This window comes from Aquarana catesbeiana, linkage group LG13, assembly GCF_042186555.1.
Source record: "Aquarana catesbeiana isolate 2022-GZ linkage group LG13, ASM4218655v1, whole genome shotgun sequence".
In the NCBI taxonomy this organism is placed as follows: domain Eukaryota; kingdom Metazoa; phylum Chordata; class Amphibia; order Anura; family Ranidae; genus Aquarana; species Aquarana catesbeiana.
The window spans coordinates 44,281,942-44,304,294 of NC_133336.1; the positions used below are offsets into that span (position 1 = coordinate 44,281,942).

Sequence of the window (22,353 nt, forward strand, 5' to 3'; positions counted from 1 at the left end):
CGGTATATTGCCTCCACTCCTTGTACCACCGGTATATCGCCTCTACTCCTTGTACCACCGGTATATCGCCTCCACCCCATATAGTAGTATACCCCCAGTATATCCTTGCCTCCCCTTGTATCTTCCTTTAGCGCAATTGCAGTGTTTTCTAGACAACCTACTGGTTTCACTTATTGCTTGAAATGGCTCGTTCATATCTATAGCTCTTCCACTCATGTCAAAGTAAACTGTCAGAAGTAGACAGATTAGCAAGAAACACAATTTTAATGTTTTGTAGCACTGGAAGAAAACATCGGCCCAGGTACAATGACAACACTCTACACAGATCTTAGCCAGGCAGACTCTTACAGGAAACTCTTATGTGGAATACAATGCTTCTGCTGAGACAATGGATGAACTCGACTTTCTAGATTCCTAGAATTACACCTGCAGCGCTCCGTACACAAACACTTGCCATGTGTTCCCTCCTGTCCACAGGAATCCGCTGTCAACGGCAGCCAGATCAGAAGCACTGTACGGTATACTGGTTCCGGTGTGGACTCTGAACCGGCTACACCTGTAACACAAGCCTGCAGCAGGAAATGACTAATTGTTTGTCCAATCCACAGAGGTAGGAAATAGAAGGTGAGGTCATAATTTGGGTCCTTCAATGTGACACTTCAAATTAGTACTTCAGGGAAGTTACTGTGGGACCAAATACAATCTAAAGTGGTCACTAAAGTCGACAATCTGTAGTAGTAGCGGGATCTCAGCCAATTAGCAACCCCTATAAAAATGGGCTATATATACACTGTATCTCTCCAACCTGTCCCAGGAGGACTGGATAGCAGCTGGAAGAAACTGGTTCTCTGATGTCATTAGTTTCCCAGACAAATTGATACAATTTAAAACGTATACACAGGTTCCAATTGTTCCAAGTTGTTCACAAATGTTCCAATTGCCCGCCAAGTTGCCACAAAGATGCAAATAGATTTCATTTTCTGGAATGGTTTGAGGATTGAGAGCTATTGGTCAACACTTCATGCCTTCTCGGATTTAATGCTACTCCTGAAGTATTTCTATTGAACATCCTGGAGGACTATATTAGTCTAAAGAAGACATTTTCAACCAGGGTTCTGGAACACTAGGGTTTCTCTAGAGCAGGGGTATTGATTTAAAATTCAAGGAGGTCCAATCGCTAAATATTCTTCCTGCCCAGGTCAGAATCTCAAGTTTGTGCTATCAGAGTGTCCCCTTCCATCAGGTGCACTCATCAGAGTGTCCCCTTCCATCAGGTGCACTCATCAGAGTGTCCCCTTCCATCAGGTGCACTCATCAGAGTGTCCCCTTCCATCAGGTGCACTCATCAGAGTGTCCCCTTCCATCAGGTGCACTCATCAGAGTGTCCGCTTCCATTGGGTGCGCTCATCAGAGTGTCCCCTTCCATCAGGTGTCCTCATTATTGTCCCCTTCCATCAGGTGTCCCCATTAGTGTCCCCTTCCATCAGGTGTCCCCATTATTGTCCCCATTAGTGTCCCCTTCCATAAGTTGTCCCCTTTTCATGTGTCTCCATCAGAGTGCCCTTCTACATCAGGTGTGCCCATCAGAATATCATTATAGATTAGTTGTGACCCATTACCTCATATGTCCCTTGTAGACAGGCAGGCAGAGTGAGGGGGGAGGAGCTAGGAGAAGAAGCATGCTACAGGGGCCAGGAGCTGGGAAGAGCGATTTCTGCGGGGGGGGGGGGGGGGGCACACGGGACGTTATTGGCTGCTAGGACACAGGCGCTCCTAGCAACTCAGTGACTGCTAGACAGTGGGGGTCTGGCAGCAGATTGTCGGGCTGACGGTCTGGACTGGAGGGTCACTTGGTCTGTGGCTGGTCCGTCATATAATGAGGGCTGCTCAAGAGGGTACTAGGGGTTCCTGGAGCTGTGGCTGATGGACCTCCCATCTGATGGTGCCTGGACAGTCTTATTTGGGTAGAGTGGGACAAGGACAAGTGTAAATAAGAGGGTGTACAGATAGCCATACATGGAGCGATTTCGCTCATTCTGCCCTGCAGAAAATCAATATTTTCCTCCATCCATGTTTTGTGTACTTCTTCCCAATCTGTGCAGTGATCCAGTGTGCCGGAGGTTCCTGTAATAAAGACCTCTCACTGCTGCTCTCTCTCCTTGTGCAGGGTGACTGGTCTTGTCTCCGCCCCCCTCCTGTAGTTTTCTGCAGGCAGGCTGTAGTGGGTGGAGCTATTGGCCCCTCCCACAGCTCTGCTCTCAACGCAAGCAATACATAGCACAGTGATGTCACCACTACTTTTACAAGGTAATATCTGGGTTTGTAAATGCATTTGATGCGCACAAGCTGGGTTTATGCACTTAGTGGCTTTAGGGGAATATATTTTACATAAAAATGTTTGTGCCTGGAGTTCAGCTTTAGACAGGTTTGCTTTAAACCTATCATGGCAAAATTGTGGGATTGTAGTGTGCCATGGGGCTCCAAGACATTATCTTGAAAAACTAGTTTAGCTTCACCACTTCAATGTCCCCAGAAGCTATCTCCGCTAAGAATTTTGGTTGCTATGTACAGATTGAAATAGAATTATTATGGAAGCTTAAGTTATTTTGTCTGTTTTAGGCTTAGTTTACACTTGCGGTTGGGGGTCAGTGAAGAGGCGGTTGAGCTGCAATGGCAGCCATATGGTGGTATACACATACTGGCCATGATGCATTGAATTGTGGCACAGCAAAAATAATCTATTTGGCGGGTAATACCACCTGCAGAACGTAGCCCACTCTAGTGAATTGGGTCCCTCCACAACCCCGTGCAATACATGTGGATGGGGCCCGATGCTGCAGGATTTTTCTTTTAGGGGGTTAAAACAGGCAGCGAGGAGACGTCATAACGCCTCCTTACCGGCCGCCAATCTATGAACAGCAATTCACTTCAAAAAGACTACCGCATGTGTAAACGAGTCCTACAAGTCATGGGAAGCTGGAAATCTCCTAAAGACTATCTTCTTCAAGAAACAATTTGTTTGACATTGAAGAGACAAACAATCGCCAAAAGCAAATAAGGCACAAGCGACGTCTTCTTGACAAAACAGTGTGGAGGAAGGGCTGCTTCTGCCCAGGTTTAAGTAAATATTCTTTTCATAAGAGACGTTATTCACTCTGCTCAAACTTGCTCCTATGATGACGGCAACGCAGCACATTTCTCTCCATTCCTGAAATCCAAAAGGCGTTAGCTTTATCTAAACCCTAAAGGAAGGAGATTATTTGCTTAAGTACCGTGCATCATAAATGTCTTTTTCTATAAAAACTATTGTTTTATCGATAAAACATTGTTTCCACCTGTTTTTATTAGTGATGTTGACCTCCTCTAGCCTTTTGCAGTCACTTCCAGTCTACATGCGCCTTACTCCAGCACTGGTCTAACATCAATGCTGTAGATCGAATCTCTGCCAGATTTGAACCAAGACAGCTTATGCCCTGTACACAGGAGCGGACTTTTCGACCGGGCTGGTCCAACGGACCAAATCCGGCGGACAATCCGACCGTGTGTGGGCTCCATCGGACCTTCAGCGGACTGTTTCTGTCGAAAATCTGACAGAGTTTAGATTTGGAACATGTTTCAAATCTTTACATTGGAACTCCGCCGGACCCAGTTCCTATCGAAAAATCAGTTCGTCTGTATGCTAGTCCGACGGACGAAAACCGACGCTAGGGCAACTATTGGCTACTGGCTATCAACTTCCTTATTTTAGTCCGGTTGTACGTCATCACGTACGAATCCGTCGGGCTTTGGTGTGATTGTGTGTAGGCAAGTCCGTTCGTTAGAAAGTCGGTCGGAAGTCCGTCGGAAAGACTGTCGGACCTTTGTTGCCAAAAAGTCCACCCATGTGTACACGGCATTAGGGCAGGGGGTCTCAAACTGATGGCCCTCCAGCTGTTGCAAAACTACAAGTCCCATCAGGCATTGCAAGGCCGACAGTTACATGCGTGACTCCCACAGGCAGAGGCATGATGGGACTTGTAGTTTCGCAACAGCTGGAGGGCCGCCAGTTTGAGACCCGGTGTCAGTGCATTAACTTCCAGGCTTCATTGGGGGGCACACGTGACAGGGTGACATTTTAGGAGCATAACAGGGAGACTGATTCCCCCATAATGGCGGGATCACAGGGTATAATTTTAATGCAAGCTGCAGATTTTAAAAAGTTGAACACAACTTCTGGATCGACATTACCATATTAAAGCCTATGTGAGAATTTAACATTAAATCAGAGAAGAGCAACGTTAGAAAAGAAAAAAAAAAAAAGAAAAGAAAGAAGGATCAACTGGTCCATCAAATCAGATTCATTAAAAAAAAAGTATTAATAATAATAATAATAATAATAATAATATTATAACACATTGTGTGTGTGTATATATACAGGGAGAGGAGGAGGGAGCCCTGTGGTGATGTCACACGGACTCCCGGAAGTAGGAACTGGATACCTGTCTAAGGCTCGATTCACACCTATGCATGTTGCTTTTGGGCATTTTTGGAGGTTTTTTTTTATCATGCTTGCCACGTTTTTGAGCAGTGTTTTTGCCGCGTTTTTGCCGCGATTTGCGTTTTGCTTTTTTTTTTTTTTTTTTTTTTTTTTTTTTACAGTTTTTTTTTTACAGTCTAAAAAAAAAAAAAAAAAAAAAAAAACGGCAAAAACGCATCAAAAACGGTGCACTTGCGTTTTTGATGCTTGTCCATTGAATTCTATTACATGCAAAACGCTGCATTTTGCATGAAAAAAGTCCCTGACCCTTTCCAAAAATGCAGAGAAACAAAAAGGCAATTGTGGCACTGGAGGGGGAGAGGAGAGACAAATGAGTGGAAGTTACACTTTTGAGTGGAACTCCGCTTTAACCTGTTAGGGGTCATGATGATTATATATGTACATTTTCACAATGAACTGGAATGCAATAAAAGAACTGATTATAGCGGACTAGTTATTAAAGAGTTCTGGACTGAATTTGTTTTGTAACTGCTTGGTGCAATCGCTCTCTTATGTCGTGCGGACTTTTCAGCATCAAAGGTCCGATGGTCTTTTCGACTGTCTTTTGACAGACTTCCGACGGACCTTCGAACGAACGGACTTGCCTACACACGATCACACCAGTCCGACAGATTCGTACGTGATGACGTACGACCGGACTAAAATAAGGAAGTTCATAGCCAGTAGCCAATGGCTGCCCTAGCGTCAGTTTTCGTCCGTCGGACTAGCATACAGATGAGCGGATTTTTCAACCGGACTCGAGTCCATCGCAAAGATTTGAAACATGTTTCAAATCTAAAGTCCATCTGATTTTCAACCGAAAAAGTCTGCTGCAGATCTGATGAAACCCACACACGATCGGATTGTCCCGTCGGAACAGTCCGGTAGAAAAGTCCGCCCGTGTGTACACGGCATAAGGCTGGATTCACACCTATGAAGTTTTAGTGCTTTTTGCATTTTGCAGATCTGCACTAGAGTCCATTTAGCATAGTTTACTATGGAACACGATCTGTAGTGCAAATCTGCAAAATGCAAAAAGCACAGAAAATGCCTAGGTGTGAATCCAGCCTAAGGCCGGGTTCAGACTGATTATGACGTACAGTGAGCCAGCACATTCATTTTAAATAAGCTGCCAATACACCCCATCGTAGGCTTAACTCCACCTGCAATTGCTGTGAATTGAGACCGCTGCAGGTGCTTTGCCTTTGTGTATTGTACGCTGACACATGTAATGTGCATTACTACAGCTCAAAAGTATTACGTATTTGCATAGAAGCAATCTGCATGCTATGAGGCTGGAAAACTGGTCATGTTGTGTGTGAAGGCCCCTTTACACTCAGGAATTTGTGGCATGTTCTCACACCTATGTTTCATTAAGGCTACTTTCACACCGTAGGCTGTAGCCGCTGTGCTTTAGCGGCGCTTTTCGGCCTCTAGCGGGGCGCTTTTAGCCAGCGCTAGTGGCTGAACAAAGGGTTAAAACCGCCCGTATTGCGGCGCTTCCGAAGAGCTGCCCATTCATTCCAACGGGCAGGGCGTTTTGGGAGAGCTGCGTACAACGCTCCTACATCACCCCAAAGATGCTGCTTGCATTCCCGTGGCATGGGAGGCAGTTTTAGGCACTTTACATGCGCTAATTTTAGCGCTAAAATGCATGAAAACCGCCTCCAGTGTGAAAGTAGCCTTAAAGTGGTTGTAAACCCTTTTGTTTGTCTTTTATCTATAGGTAAGCCTAGAATAAGGCTTACCTCTAGGTAGTGGAAATATCTCCTAAACGTGCGCCGTTTATGGAGTTATTTCACTTGTAGTGTGTCTATGTCGTAATCAGGGAATGCGCTGTGAAGAAACGGACCACCATGCTGCTTCTTCCCCCAGCGCGTGCCGTGACGGACGGCTAATTGTATTAAAAAAGGGTACCCCGCGCGGCCAAAATAACCACTTAAGGACCAGCCTCCTTTTGGATTTTAGGTGTTATATATTTTTTTTCTAACACCCTAGAGAATAAAATGGCGGTCATTGCAATACTTTTTTTTGCACCTTATTTGCGCATCGGTCTTATAAGCGTACTTTTTTTTGGAAAAATTCACTTTTTTGAATAAAAAAATAAGACAACAGTAAAGTTATCCCAATTTTTTTATATTGTGAAATATAATGTTACGCCAAGTAAATTGATACCCAACATGTCACGCTTCAAAATTGCGCCCACTCATGGAATGGCGTCAAACTTTTACCCTTAAAAATCTCCATAGGCGACGTTTAAAAACTTCTACAGGTTGCATGTTTTGCGTTACAGAGGAGGTCTAGGGCTAGAATTATTGCTCTCGCTCTACCGGTGGCGGCAATACCTCACATGTGTGGTTTGACCACCATTTTCATATGCGGGCGCTACTCACGTATGTGTTCGCTTCTGCGCGCGAGCTCGTCCAGACAGGACGCTTTAAAAAACTTTTTTTTTTCTTATTTATTTTATTTTATTACATTTATTTTTGCACTGTTTTTTTTTTTTTTTTTTTTTTTAAGAAAATTTGGATCACTTTTATTCCTATTACAAGGAATGTAAACATCCCTTGTAATAGAAAAAAGCATGACAGGTCCTCTTAAATATGAGATCTGGGGTCAAAAAGTCCTCAGATCTCATATTTGGACTAAAATGCAAAAAAAAAAAAAAAAAAAAAAAAAAAATTTTTGGAAAAAATGACATAAAAAAAAGCCTTTAAGAAAAGTGGGCGGAGCTGACGTAATGACGTCGCCTCAGCCGTCCAATGGTATGGAGACGGGTGGCGGCCATCTTAGCCTCACTCGTCTCCATACCCAGGCACAGAAAGGTCCCGATTGCCTCCGCCGCTACCGATGGCTCCGGTAAACGCCGCCGATAACAGTGATCTCACGGTGAACCCGCCACAGAGACCACCATTATCGTACACAGAACCGGCTCCTGTAAAGATGGATACCTCGGTTGTGGCAGCAGCTGCTGCCGTTGCCGAGATATCTGTCTTCAAAGTGCCGACATATATGTACAGGAGCCGGTCGGTAAGTGGATAAGCGATAGCAGCTAACACAATAAACAGATAATTTTGCTACTTGTAAAGGTAACCTAAGTGTAACGCTAAAGTGTTAAAATTGACTAAACTAAACGTAACCACACACATATATATATATATATATATATATATATATATATATATATATATATATATATATATATGTATATATATTTTCACAAATGACCATAAATAAATTAATATGTCACCTTATAAAGTGATAATTAATACAATGTGCAAAAAATAAATAAATGCATGAATAAAATCAAAAAATTCCACAAATGTGAATGACTAAAAATTAAATATTGTAAAAAAAGTGATGATGAAAAGGAAAAATGCAAATAAATGTGTCCGTGAATAAATGAATGATGTGACTGACGGCTCCTGCGACCCCGGCCAGTCACAGACCTGGAGTCCGCAGCCCTGGAAGGAAGAAGGGTAAAGATGGACGCGACCTGCACAGGGGACAGCGCGGGCTTTGCAGGTGTCATATAATGGGCTAGTATGCGATGCATTCTAGCCCATTATGCTTTTCATTTGTAGACCTTTTGGGGAGCAAAAGAGGAAGTAAAACCCATCAGGGTTTACTTCCTCTTTAAGTGGAACTTTACCCATAACAACTTCATAAAAAATAAAGTTCTTTAGCAAGGAGCACACATTCCACATTAATAATTATGCTACCAAAATTAGTGTTTGCTGTAAACTGCCCCCAGCATTGTCCCTGTTTCTTCTTGCCGGAGGCTGCCATTTTAAGCCCAGAGCAGCAGTAAATATAAAGGCTGTCAGCACCGAGACTGAGTGAAGCTTGTCATATACAGAGGAAATTCACCTGGATCCTTGATGAATTGCCCAAATTTCAAGCCACGGGTGGCGTTGTTGATCTGAAAGTCGAAGGAGCCGGCTAGAGAATTTGACAGCCTAGCAGCTTTCACCAATCAGATGCAGTCACTGTTCGGGTATTAGGATAGCTGTGGGTGCCAACTGTCAAAATGCAATAGCCATCAGCGGAGATTCCCCCATCCATACAGAAATGGATCTCAAGGTATAAATGTTATTATCAGAGTGGGTGGGAATTTTGGAGTTGGAGCACATGGGAAACATTTCAGGTTTATAAAGTATAGGATGCTGCACTGGCTGCAGAGCTTCCTGTACCTGGAAGAGGGAAGATGATATCTGGCAATGCTCAATGTGTATTTTGCAAATGAAAGTGATATTAAACCCTCAGCTGATTTCATCACTTATTGCATATGCAGCTTTTTATCTTTTAACCAATTAAGGAGCGGAAGGATTTGCCCCCTTCCTGGCCAGGCCCTTTTTTTGCGATACGGCACTGCGTCGCTTTAACTGACAATTGCACGGTCGTGCGACGCTGTACCCAAACAAAATTTACGTCCTTTTTTTCCCACAAATAGAGCTTTCTTTTGGTGGTACTGGAATACCTCTGCAGTTATATATTTTTTGCGCTATAAACAAAAAAAGAGCCACAATTTTGAAAAAAAGGCAATATTTTTAACTTTTTTCTATAAATAATATCCCCCCCCAAGAAATATAAAAAACAAAATTTCTTCCTCAGTTTAGGCCAATATGTATACTTCTACACACTTGTGGATAAAAAAAACCCAAAAAAACTCAATAAGCATATATTGATTGCTTTGCGCAAATGTTATAGCGTCTACAAAATAGGGGATATATTTATGGCGTTTTTATTATAAATATTTTTTTTTTTACTAGTAATGGCGGCGATCTGCGATTTTTATTGGGACTGCGACATTATGGCGGACAGATCGGACACTTTTGACACTTTTTTGGGACCAGTGACATTTATACAGCGATCAGAGCTAAAAATAGCCACTTATTACTGTAGAAATGTCACTGGCAGGGAAGGGGTTAACACTAGGGGGCGATCAAGGGGTTAAGTATGTTACCTAGGGGGTAAATATAACTGTGGGGGTGATGTGACTGCCTGAGGGAGGAGACCGATCATTGTTCATACTTAGTATGAACAACAGATTAGTCTCCTCACCCCTCACAGAATGGAAATGTTTACATTGACAGATCTCCGTTCTGTCTTTCTCAGGAGCGATCGCGGGTGCCCGGTGGACATCAAGGCCGCCGGGCCTGCACAATACGATCCGTCGACGCGCCACGTGCCCCCTAGCGGTAATAAACTGACCAACATATAGCTACGGCGATTTGCCCAGGAGAGCCAACCTGCTGCAGTATAACTGCGGCGGCTGGTCCTCTAGTGGTTAATCCTTGTATATGTTCATATTCCAACTGGTGCCATACCGCAGGTTTCCTGTTTCAGGGTGGCTCTTTTCTCTTGCAGTATCCTATATAGCCACTCTTGCATGCAGGGACTTGAGTTGTTTCTCCCTACACTATGTGCATCAATAGAAACACACATCCCATAGCCTAAGAAGGCAAGACACTCTCTACTCTTGCCAAGTTAAAGTGGCATTAAACCCAAAGGCAAACATTTATTAAAGTGTCGCTTCTCACTCTCCCAATCAACATTGATTATTTGTAATCCTCATGCTGCTAGCATTAGTGAATAAATAGGGAAGTAGATTACATTTACTTGTTTAAACTTTTTTTTACTTTTTCTTCAGTGACTTCCTGGTTTCTTGCCTAGGCAAATGATGTCATACATCCCAGGAGAGGAGGGGGGGGGGGAGGAGGGGGTTCTCAGCTAAGCAAAATCTCCTGCATGCGTGCCTGAGAGCAGATGGATTCCAGGAAGTAAATGCTACATCCTTATTCAAGATGGCACCCCTGCCAGTGGTAAATGGTTTGACTCATCCAAGGTAAACTAATACATTTGCAAGAAAACTTGTTCTGTTGAAAAACAACAGACTTGCTGGCCAGATCACCAGGTAAAAATGATGGAAAGAAAGCCTTAAAAAGAAAATGAATGCAGCCTTCTTTCCATAATTTTTACCTGGTGATCTGGCCAGCAAGTCTGTTGTTTTTCAACAGAACAAGCTTTCTTGCAAATTTATTAGTTTACAATGGATGAGCCAAACCATTTACCACTGGCAGGGGTGCTTACAATGATCAGTTTTTATTTATTCATGTAACGCCTGTAACTTCAGTGTGAACTGGAGTTTGACTTCAATTTTCTAAGTGTATCTAAGTCTGCTAATACATCTAAACACTCCCCTCCCCCCAGACTGACAATGCTGCTGTCCAAAGGTGCCCCCTTTGCTCCTTCATCCAGAGTGGGGACACTCTAATACAGGAGGTGTCTTACTGGCCAGATCACCAGGTCAAAACAGAGGGGGGTAAAAGAAAAAAAGAAAACAAATGAAGCCAACACATCTAATGACTGGTAAGCTGCAATATATTGTTTTTGGGTTTAATATAATTTTAATAGAGTGTCTGGAGACTGCACTGTCCATTGTTAATTATTTCCTGTGGAGACTGGAAATTCAGGGAAGCAGCTCTTAGAGAGCAGGAATCAGTAGTAAACTGCAAGCACTGGGGAAGGGAAGTTTAACAAATAATTTGCTGGGGAACAGGGCCGGGACAAGGGGTGGGAAGGAGGGGTGGCCACCCTGGACATCACAGCTAACCTAAGGCTCCGTTCACATCTTGCCATTCCAAATCATGGGCAGAATCGCTGCGATTCCACCCACAATTTGGAACACCAAGAGGTGAGTGGAGCCTTAAGGAAAAGGGGGCACCGCTTGGCATCTTTGCCCAGGTGCATCAAAGCTACTACCTCCTGTGCAATGCCTGGTGAGCCTCAAGAACACAACTCAACCTGTGAAGTCTCGGTAAACCTCCATATAGACAATGCAAAAAAGGAGAAAGTCTGGTGACATGGAAGTCGGCTAAAACAGTTTTATTATTGCACGTGAACAACAGTCAAAAAGAAAGCCAACGCATTTCGGCCATCAGGCCTTAATCATGGCTGATTAAGCCATGATTAAGGCCTGATGGCCGAAACACGTTGGCTTTCTTTTTGACTGTTGTTCACAAGCAATAATAAAGCTATGTTTTATCCGACTTCCATGGCACCAGACTTTCTCCTTTTTCACAGGGCACTTAATGACCTTGTCTCGGCACTGCTGGGGAATGTTTATTTCAATTTTTCTCAATGTGTTAAACTCTGAGGGTTTAATACTATTACTTTTTTTTTGGTAGCTAAACAGTATTGTTGTTTATATAATGGTCTTCTTATAAATCTTTCACAATTCTGGTGACCCTGATCTTATATTTCCAGATACAGGTCTTGCCTCTGCTGGGGCCACCTACATCAGGCTCCCCAATGTGTGCACACAGTTCAAAAGACTAAAGCTGCAAGGTATTGTGTACACGGCTTATCTCCTACTGACACCGAACGAATACAAACAGACTGGTGGAAAGGAAAGCCAAGATATCTAGTAGCTGATCCTGTAGCACTACATCCAATACCCGGACAGAGGACTCGGTTACATTATTGTCGAACGCAGTGGCGTAGCGTGGGGGGTGCAGGGGGTGCCGTGGCCCCGGGCGCGACATTTAGGGGGGCGCCAGGATGTGTCACTGGCTGCCTCCTCCTAATTTCGCGATCCTGTGTCCCCGGCCCGGCCGCCATGTTAAGTGGCCGGCGCCCTGTGATTGGGCGTATGGGGGTCATGTGAGGCGTTGGCCGGCGCCCTGTGATTGGGCGTATGGGGGTCATGTGAGGCGTTGGCCGGCGCCCTGTGATTGGACGTATGGGGGTCATGTGAGGCGTTGGCCGGCGCCCTGTGATTGGGCGTATGGGGGTCATGTGAGGCGTTGGGCTGGCCTGTCCTAGATCGCTCCTGAAGTCCCGCCTCCGCACATGACCCCTCATACGCCCAATCACAGGGCACCGGACACTGAACATGGCTGCAGCCAGAGCGCAGGGGAGAGAAGAATTTGAGTCACTGCTGTCTTCTCCTTCTTCTCCTCCTCCGGATCGATGCAGGCAAGATAAGAAGGTAAGTGAGAGTCTTGTTACTGGCGGGGGGGGGGGGGCGGGAGAGAGAGAGACTGTAGGCAGGACAGTGTAGTTTAGTATGGAGGTCCGTGTAGTGTAGCGGTCTGTATGGGGGGCAGTGTAGTGTAGTATAGTGGTCAGTATAGTGTAGTTTAGTATGGAGGTCAGTGTAGTATAGTGGTTAGTATGGTGTTTAGTGTAGTGGACAGTATAGTGGTCAGTATAGTGTAGTGGGCAGTGTAGTATAGTGGACAGTGTAGTGTAGTATGGTGGTCAGTATAGTGGTTAGTGTAGTATAGTGGTCAGTATAGTGTAGTTTAGTATGGAGGTCAGTGTAGTGTAGTGGACAGTACGGTGGTCAGTGCTAGTGTACAGTGTAGTATGGTGGTCAGTATAATGTAGTATGGTGGTCAGTGTAGTATAGTGGTCAGTGTAGTATAGTGGACAGTGTAGTATAGTGGACAGTGTAGTATAGTGGTCAGTGTAGTATGGCGGTCAGTGTAGTGTAGTATGGCGGTCAGTGTAGTGTAGTATGGCGGTCAGTGTAGTGTAGTATGGCGGTCACTGTAGTATAGTGGACAGTGTAGTATGGTGGTCAGTATAGTGGTTAGCATAGTGGTCAGTATAGTGTAGTTTAGTATGGAGGTCAGTGTAGTATAGTGGTTAGTATGGTGTTTAGTGTAGTGGACAGTATAGTGGTCAGTATAGTGTAGTGGACAGTGTAGTATAGTGGACAGTGTAGTGTAGTATGGTGGTCAGTATAGTGTAGTATAGTGGTTAGTGTAGTATAGTGGTCAGTATAGTGTAGTTTAGTATGGAGGTCAGTGTAGTGTAGTGGACAGTACGGTGGTCAGTGCTAGTGTACAGTGTAGTATGGTGGTCAGTATAATGTAGTATAGTGGTCAGTGTAGTATAGTGGACAGTGTAGTATAGTGGACAGTGTAGTATGGTGGTCAGTGTAGTATGGCGGTCAGTGTAGTGTAGTATGGCGGTCAGTGTAGTGTAGTATGGCGGTCAGTGTAGTGTAGTATAGTGGACAGTGTAGTATGGTGGTCAGTGTAGTATAGTGGACAGTATAGTGTAGTATAGTGGTCAGTGTAGGGTAGTATAGTGGTCAGTGTAGGATAGTGTAGTATGGTGGTCAGTGTAGTATGGTGGTCAGTGTAGTGTAGTATGGTGGTCAGTGTAGTATAGTGGACAGTGTAGTATGGTGGTCAGTGTAGGGTAGTATAGTGGTCAGTGTAGTGTAGTATGGTGGACAGTGTAGTATAGTGGACAGTGTAGTATGGTGGTCAGTGTAGTGTAGTATGGTGGTCAGTGTAGTATGGTGGTCAGTGTAGTATGGTGGTCAGTGTAGTATGGTGGTCAGTGTAGTGTAGTATGGTGGTCAGTGTAGTGTAGTATAGTGGACAGTGTAGTATGGTGGTCAGTATAGTGTAGTATAGTGGACAGTGTAGTGGACAGTATAGTGGTCAGTGTAGTGGACAGTGTAGTTCTCAGTGTAATGGTCAGTATAGGAATCAGGTAGGTCAGTACTATTGTATTTGAAGGGACTTGGGGAGCGCTAAATGTCCGCAGGTTGGGGGGCACAAATCACTTGCCTTGCCCTGGGTGCTGACAACCCACGCTACGCCACTGGTCGAACGAGACTGGAAATACAAAATGATGTAATCGACGCTACTGCGCAATCCGTCCAACGATCAGGTGAGGGTTTCCCACCGTCATTTCCAATTTGTCACATTGACATTTAGTGTGTTTTATGTGTTATACTCTTTAGTGTTCCCCTTTGTACCTCTCCTGGCTGCTACAAGAAAGGTTGTGTAGAGAGAGGCAGAGGAGCTAGTCCAGCACAGGCAGTAGAAATGCGTAGGGGAGGTTAGGGCTGTGCTAGGGAACTGACTCTTTGTGAGGAAGGCAGATTTGCTAGCAAAAGTTCAGAGGCACATTGCAAGTAATGTAATAAAACAAACCTGCTGCTTTGAAGTGCTAAATGTTTATAGGTTTGTAACTTTATTATGAAAATCTAAATAAAAAGAATTAAATTAAAAAAACAAAACAAACAAGCAAGCCCGTGACACCCAATCACATGACCAGTGCCAAAGCATTGGTCACATGGTCTTTGCCAATGCCAAGGATCCTGGGGGTTGTTCAGGCAAAGCCACCAACTGGTTGGTTGCGCTAGAACATCAGTCCTCTAATATGCTATGCCTGAGACCAGGTTAGAAAACCTTAACTTTTTTTTTGTTGTCATAGAAAATCTGGCATCTCTGCTGTACCTGATCACATAGATGTGCGCAGGGGGTGTGCCAGGTGTGCCTGGGCACACCCTAATCACTACGTGTGGTGCTGATTCCCTCTACTGCCTGGGCTTCCTGCCCTGGAGTGCTGCTGGCTTCCCTCCTCTCCTCTCCCCCCAGATGTTTCAGGATGGAGAGTGGGGCAAGGGGGTAGTAAATATGTCATTTACCAGCTTCTTTCTTATTTAAATGAACACAGTGAACACACTCACTCACTGTGTTCATTCATAACTGAAGTATAGTAAGCTGTGTTTACTGTGCGTCAGTTTGTGAATGAACAGGAAGCCGCTCAGCACAGAGCATTTCCCATTCATTCCCTGTCCAGTGCAGTTGAGGCTGCAGAGAAAGGCATGTCTGAGCTTTGGGGTGCACACCCCTAATGCAATGTCCAATCACATGACCTGTGGTAAGGGTCGTTTCATATCTGTCAATACTCAGAATCATGGGAGATGTTTAGGCATCCCTGCTTTACCCAAACACATGACCTATGGCAAAGGTCATGTGGTATCTGCCAATGCTCAAGATCATAGAGGATGTATAGGCATAGCAAGAGTGGTGGCTGGTGGTATATTATTTTTTTGGGGGGGGCGGCAAACAATGCATTCACCGCCACCCCAGTGGGCAACGCAACCTCCCCCCCGGTCGGTCATCAGCCCCGCACTTACACCATTTAGGTCGCCATCTTCCTCTGGGCGGAGGCTTACTCTGTGTCTCACCCTCCTTGGCATCACGGCGACTTCCGCTGTGTGTCTCCTCCCTCCTCCTAGGTGGCCAAAAGGATCGCTTCTCCTCTCGGCCAATCAGGTGACGGGTCTCAGGACCCACTTACTGATTGGCTGGGAGGAGAATCAGGAAGACAATAGCAAATATTTGCTATTATCACACAACTGGGTGGGCTCAGGGTTAGAGCTGCACGATTCTGGCTAAAATGAGAATCACAATTTTTTTGCTTAGAAGATAGATCACGATTCTCGCGGCGTAACATCTTTCACATTAAAACAAAAAAAAATGGGCTAAATTTACTGTTTCGTTTTTTTTATTCATTGAAGTGTATTTTTTCCCAAAATAATTGCATTTGAAAGACCACTGGGCAAATACAGTGTGACATAAAATATTGCAGCAATTGCCATTTTATTCCCTAGGGTCTCTGCTAAAATACATAGTAATTTTCTAGCAAAAAATATTGATTTTAACTTAAGAAAGAAGTGTCAGAAAACGATTTAGACTTTAAAGCCCCGTACACACTATCAGATTTTCTGCTGAGTTTTTCCTTCAGATTTACCAAAACCATGTAGTGCAACGGCCTGCCTGATTGCATTCACGTTGAAACTCCTAAGGTTTGACCTCATATTATATGGTTTTGGTAAATCTGAAGGAAAAACTCAGAGGAAAATCTGATAGTGTGTATGGGGCTTAAGTGGTTAAACTTCCTGCATTTACAGGTTGATGAAAACTTGGCAGACTGCCCAGATCATTTATTTACACAGAAGTTCTATCCCTTTGATCTAAGAAGGAAGCTTAGTTACAATGTTTCAAGTTATAAACTTGGAAGAATGCCCGGATGCTTTCTTTTGACAGCTGAGTGAGTAGATAATCTCTGCACTTGTTTATATGAAAGAATCGGCAAACTCAGCAAGAGAGATTGTCAGAGGGGGTGAATCGAGATCACGATTTTTAAACGATTAATTGTGCAGCTCTACTCGGGGTGCAGTGCGCTGGTACTGAATGTCAGTCCTCTAATGGCAGCCATACATGGTGCAAGAAAATAAAAAAAAATCAATTCCCGATTTAACAAAATGATCAAATTGGACAAATATGGCACAGATAGTGACGATTTGATCAACCCAAGTCAATCGGTTTTGGTGGAAAAGTACGATTGTATAGGATCATGTGATGGCATTTTGCTGCTCCATGTGAATCACATACAACCAATTTTACCTGTAAGGGCATGAAAAATCGCAGATCTATTTTTTTCCACCACAACTGATTGTCACGAAACAGTCACTATCTGTCGTTCATCCATGCCATTTTTGTTTCACTCGATTGATTTTTCAATCTGATCGCTTTGTTTAATTGTACATCCTTCAGTTTTATTGCACCACGTATGGCCTGCCCTACACTTTACCTTAGCGCCAGCCACGTGAATGGGCAGCAGAATTGACTTTCAGAAAAGGTGACTTTTTTTTGCGCGCATTTCATTAATAAAACGCCCTTTCACTTTTGCTTTTGTTTTTTTGTTTTAAAAGGAATCAGTCATCAGAATATAAGGCTGCATTCACACTTTCCTGTTTGCATGTGATTTTGCGTGTCGCACATAGGACGGCCCATGAAGCCTACTGTGTTATGCCGCGTACACACGGCCGGACTTCCCGACAGAAAAAGTCTGATGGGAGCTTTCGGTCGGATATTCCGATCATGTGTATACCCCATCGGACTTTTTCTGTCAGCATTTCTGGCGGACTCAGATATAGAACATGTTCTAAATCTCTCCGTCGGAAAAGTCCGGCCGTGTGTACGGGGCATAATGCTCCTGCTCCTTTCTGGGTGACAAGCGTGGTACATTTTGTGACAATCACGGCAGAGACGCACTGCGTTATTAAGAAACAATGGTACACACGTCACACGTTCTGATCCCAAATCATAAGAACAGGGCCCCGGTTTCATATTCATAAGTTCCAAATGCGATAACCACTAGGCCCCGTTCACATTTTGCGATTTGGGATCTCTGCGATTCAGCCTGGGATCCCATATCGAGGCTGAATGCGCAATTTTTTTTGGGTGCCTGCAGATTCTGCAGCGATCGTGAAAAAAAGGCAAGTTTTAAAAAACACACGCCACACTCGTTGCCATTCTTTGCGGGTGACAAACGCTCATAGGGCAGCGCCGTGAAGTGAATGGCCTGCCCTGTGTTTGAAATTGCATGCAAATCGCTCAACAAAATTGCGAGCTGGAACATGTGTTCCCACTATGCAAAGTGTGAATGCACAGGTCTCATTGTGTGTGGTTTTCTTATACAAAATTCTGAACTATCCCCGATTGCTCAGGGATAGGATGGCACATAGTGTGCGCATGCATCATTGCAACAATGTAACATTTAGAATTTCTACTGAAACTTATTGCATAAACAAGAATACAAAATGTTTAAGTAAACAAGTTAATATTCATATAAAAACACAACCTCCCTACGAGCTTCTGAAAATGTTTTATGGGATGGATGATAGAAAACAAATCCTTGCAATCATTTGTAACACAAATACCGCCATAAGATTACCGTTGAGTTATGCAATAAATTATGTATTCAGACCCAAATAATCACATTGTATAGTTGATCCATGCAACGTTAACATTCCTCCAGTCAATAACCTTCCTGTCCTTACTCAGCATGGAATCTTGGTTGTTTCTGCTGAAACTATTCATTGTATAAATCCGATCGAAAAAAAATAAAAAATTCCATGCAATGATAGCACATACCAAGGACATGTATAGAGCAATCACCACCAGCATGCTGCAACCGTCTAAGAAACCAGTGCAAGTACATTCCACCCATAACTGATATATTCATTTCTGCTAGGAGCTGCTCAATCGGCAGCCCAGGAATTCCATGTTTGTTTTTTTTCGGTTGACGGCTCCCCCATCGCCCACAGCCAATAAGAGTGTTCCCACTTTCCTTGTTCTTTTGTTCATGCATTTTATTACTCAACCCGGGTTCCATGGAACACTAGGATTCCTCCAGAGGATGCTAGGGGTTCATTGAGCAATTTCTATCTCTTAGATAAGTAACCACGGACACCAATGCTCTTTTCATCTCCATTAGGGTGACTCCACACACACACATTACAATCTGATTGTACAATTTCCTTTAGATATAGCATCAACTATGTAGTACAAGGGCCTGCCAGACAGATAGGTATAAAGTGAAGTATTGTTTGGCTCTGTTCTCATATTATAGTTAAGGTTTGTACATTTAGAGATTGTATCGTTTATGGTCAGCTTAAAGCTAACTATGCAATCACCTTAAAGCGGTAGTTAAAGTGTTACTAAACCCAGGACCCAATATTCACTATATCTGGTCTCCCACAGTACACAGAACATGGAAATGCAATTATTTTAGTAAATATAAACTGCTAAACACCTTTTCTCATCAGCAGTATATAGCAGTCTTGTGACTTCTATCAGTGTCTGGATAAAGCTTGTAGGAGGAGTTTTCATTGTACTCTGACTGTACTAGGAGGCTGCAGGACCCCTGACCCTCTGTCTGGACAGTGCTGATTGGCTCTGTGCTGATCACATGCACCCTTCCAAGAAAAAAAAAAAAACTCTCTGGCAATACACACCAAACTGAGCATGTGCAGAGTGACTCCAAAGACTCTGTCTCATCAGGAAATTGATTGGGGACAGTGGAAAAAGGAGGAGGATCAGAGAAGATAGGCTCAAACAGCCTTTTTACACAATGCAGAGGATTAACCCCTTAGGTTCCACAGTTAGTATAACAAGCATGCTTTTTCTACATATACAGACTGATTTTACTGTTGTGGGTTAAGTAACACTTTAAGTCCGCTATGTTTTTCTCTTTTTAGGGGCTCCTGGGTGGATTATGCCATAATGTGTTAGTATGCACAGCATATTAGCACATTAGAGCAGACTTACTTGTCAAACGGTGGCCTCCAGCGCTGTGGTGTGATTGAACTGGCGGGCCCCTGGCACTACCATCTTCACCTGATCTTTCTTTATGGTTCCATGCCTTCAGCCGTTTTATTGGTCGCGATAACGTCACTCCCGCATAGGATACACAGTGCCGTGGCACAGATTTGAGGCCGTGTGCTGCGCATGCGCGGCTCAGTGGTTGTGACGGCTGACAGGCATGAAGAAGCATTTATTACAAAAGAGACCCATCTTCTGTCATAAATACATTGCCTGTTAGCAATTAAAAAAAAAAAAAAAACAGCAGGTTACTACCACTTTAGGAGCTACTATTAGCCATGTAGTACAAGGTCTGCTTGATTACTGATTGAATTACTTATTTGGTGTTTGCCCTCATATTACAGTTTTTGAAAAGCTAAATGAGAATGTACAGAGATTGCACAATTAGATTGTATAGTGTATGGTCAGCTTAAGGAGCGGGGTTCTTCTAACTGACCACAAATGTAGGGAACATTCTTCCAAATGACCATCACACTAATGTACCATAAGCTGTGGATATAGTAATTATTAGCAGGGGTTCCCCAACACCGGAAAATTATTTTAAGGCTTCCACCTAGTTAAAACAGGTTAAGGAATGGATGGACTAGAGACTAGGCAATGATCACCTCAAGTCTTATCCTGTAAAAATTTTGTAGCTATCTGTAAGAGTGGATTCTTCCAGGTGGCCCAAAGTGTGAGGAGCATTCTTCCCAGTGACCATCACAATGATGTACCACGAGCTTTAGATATAGTAATTATTAACAGGGGTTCCCTGACACCAGAAAATTATTTTAAAGGTTGCACCATTTAAAAAAAAGGTTGAAGAAGGATGGACTAGAGACTTGGCATTGGTCACCTACAGCCTTATCCCGTAAAGATGTTGTAGCTCTCTGTAAGTGGGTATTCGTCCCAGTATGCCCAAGGGTGAGGAGCATTTTTCCCAGTGAACAACACACTAATGTATCATGAGCTTTAGATATAGCAAATTATTAGGAAGGGCTCCCCAAGACCGGAAAGTTATTTTAAAGGTTCTTCCGTGTTAAAAGGGCTGAGAAAGGCTGCTTTAGACTGTATCAAGAGAACTGAGCCTCTAAAGATCTGGGGCATCTCTCCATTGACCACCCAGGAAGTTGGGCAATTCAACTTGCCAGCATTGACTCAGCTGAAACATCAGTGGACCCTTAAAGCAGAACTTAGAAAAGATTTATTCGCCTAATTATATCCACCAGTACTCAAAATGCAATTTATAGATAACAGAATGCACTGTACAATAATGAAGGAAAACAGAAACTGGTCAAAACAACATAACGCTTCATTGGAAACAAGGAAGAAACATTCGTATAATGGGAGAAGAAATGTTTCATTGAAATAGAACACCTATAAAAAGTTTGTATCTTTCTTCCCTGGGAATATGGTTATTTTCAGGCTAGCTTTGTCAAGGAAGGCGAGAAAATTGCTGCTTTCTCGTTAAAAAGCAGGTTATTTCGAACACTTCAAACACAAATTAGCAGACATTGATGGCCAATGGGTGGGCACTTACCATTGAGTCCATTGGGAATACTCCTGTGGTGGGGTAGGGTGGAAAGGTCATCTGCGGATCTCCTGATGGCCCCAGACTTACTGTTCTCCACCGGTTTATGGTGATGGTGGTGGTGGTCAGGGCTCCCTGCACTACCGGTGCTGGAGGTGCTGCTGCCATCGCCTACATCCCTGGTACCAGAACCCCCATTGAGGTTGGTGAGGCTGGTCTGGCTGTCTATGGAACTGCGAGAACCAGCTCCATTCCTTTCTTCGTCCAGCATGAGAACTATCTCCTTCAGCTCCAGGTTGTCCCTCAAGAGAGCCTCCTGTTTGGCCTCTAGCTCCTTCAGCTTTTGCTGGTAAGCCCCCATCTCCTTCCACATCACGCTGGCTGTGTGCCTACCAAACCTTTGCCATTCCCTGGACAGCTTCTTGCCCTTCTGCCGGTCGTCGTCCAGGAAGCAGCAGAGTTCCCTGAGCTCCTGGTTGTCATCCTGAAGTTTCTGGTTGACCTCCTTCAAGCCCCTGATCTCATGCAGGTGGAGCTGCAGCCTCCTGTTCACATCCTTCATCAGATTGCCATGCTCCACCATCAGGTTCATCTTCTCAGTCTCCACTTTCCTCAGCCTCTTGATGAGGTCCTCCTTGTTCCACCTCAACAGCTCCTCATCCGAGATCTTGTTGAGCTCCTCCGCAGACCCTCCCTGGGCATGCTTGGCCATGGCAGGTGGTTCAAAAATATATAGATGGTTGTATACAGCTAAGGGTGCCCGATCAAGATCAAAGTTCCCTTCTGCCAACTAGCATCACTGTGCTGCTATACAACACATGCAAGGTCCAGAGGGCTCATTCATTGCTGACTGCAACTTGTGCAGAGGGGTCTTCAAGGGATGTTCCCTCCCCAAACATTTACTCCAGGGGGTTGTGTCCCTGTGTCATGGAGACTGAAATCCTCCTTCTGTGCAGATATAATCCTCCAGCTCAGCCAGGGCTGATCTTACAGCTCTGCTGTCTCCAGCTCATCTGAATCCGCCTCCACCCTCCCAGTCCTGCCTGTCCTCCAGCACTGCCAGCTTTTTTTTTTTTTTCCTCCTGGATCAAACAAGCTTTATTGACAATTACCTGGCGTACAGCCCAAACTAGGTCAACGTTCTACTCCAGTTGAAAAATAACAGAGAGGCATGAGGCTGCGCTGAGCTCTGACAATGGAGAAACTTCATTCTGATCAGCGTCTGATCTGACGCTACTCACAATATCTTATGTTTTTTATTTTTTGGTACTCCAAAAACAAAATAAAAAAATATTTTGTTTTTGATCCTTCAGTATCAGAATATTGAATGAATGGGC

At 44.0% G+C, this 22,353-nt stretch overlaps 1 protein-coding gene across 1 annotated transcript in view; it reads right to left on the reverse strand.

The window, feature by feature from the left end:
• The window catches only part of CCDC85C (coiled-coil domain containing 85C), a 188,459-nt gene extending 166,375 nt beyond the window's left edge, over positions 1-22,084 (reverse strand). The window contains exon 1 of the mRNA XM_073609902.1: positions 21,026-22,084. Within this exon, the coding sequence (XP_073466003.1) occupies positions 21,026-21,728 (703 nt within the window). The 5' untranslated portion in view covers positions 21,729-22,084. The remainder of the gene's footprint in view (positions 1-21,025) is intronic.
• Positions 22,085-22,353: the final 269 nt, after the last annotated feature.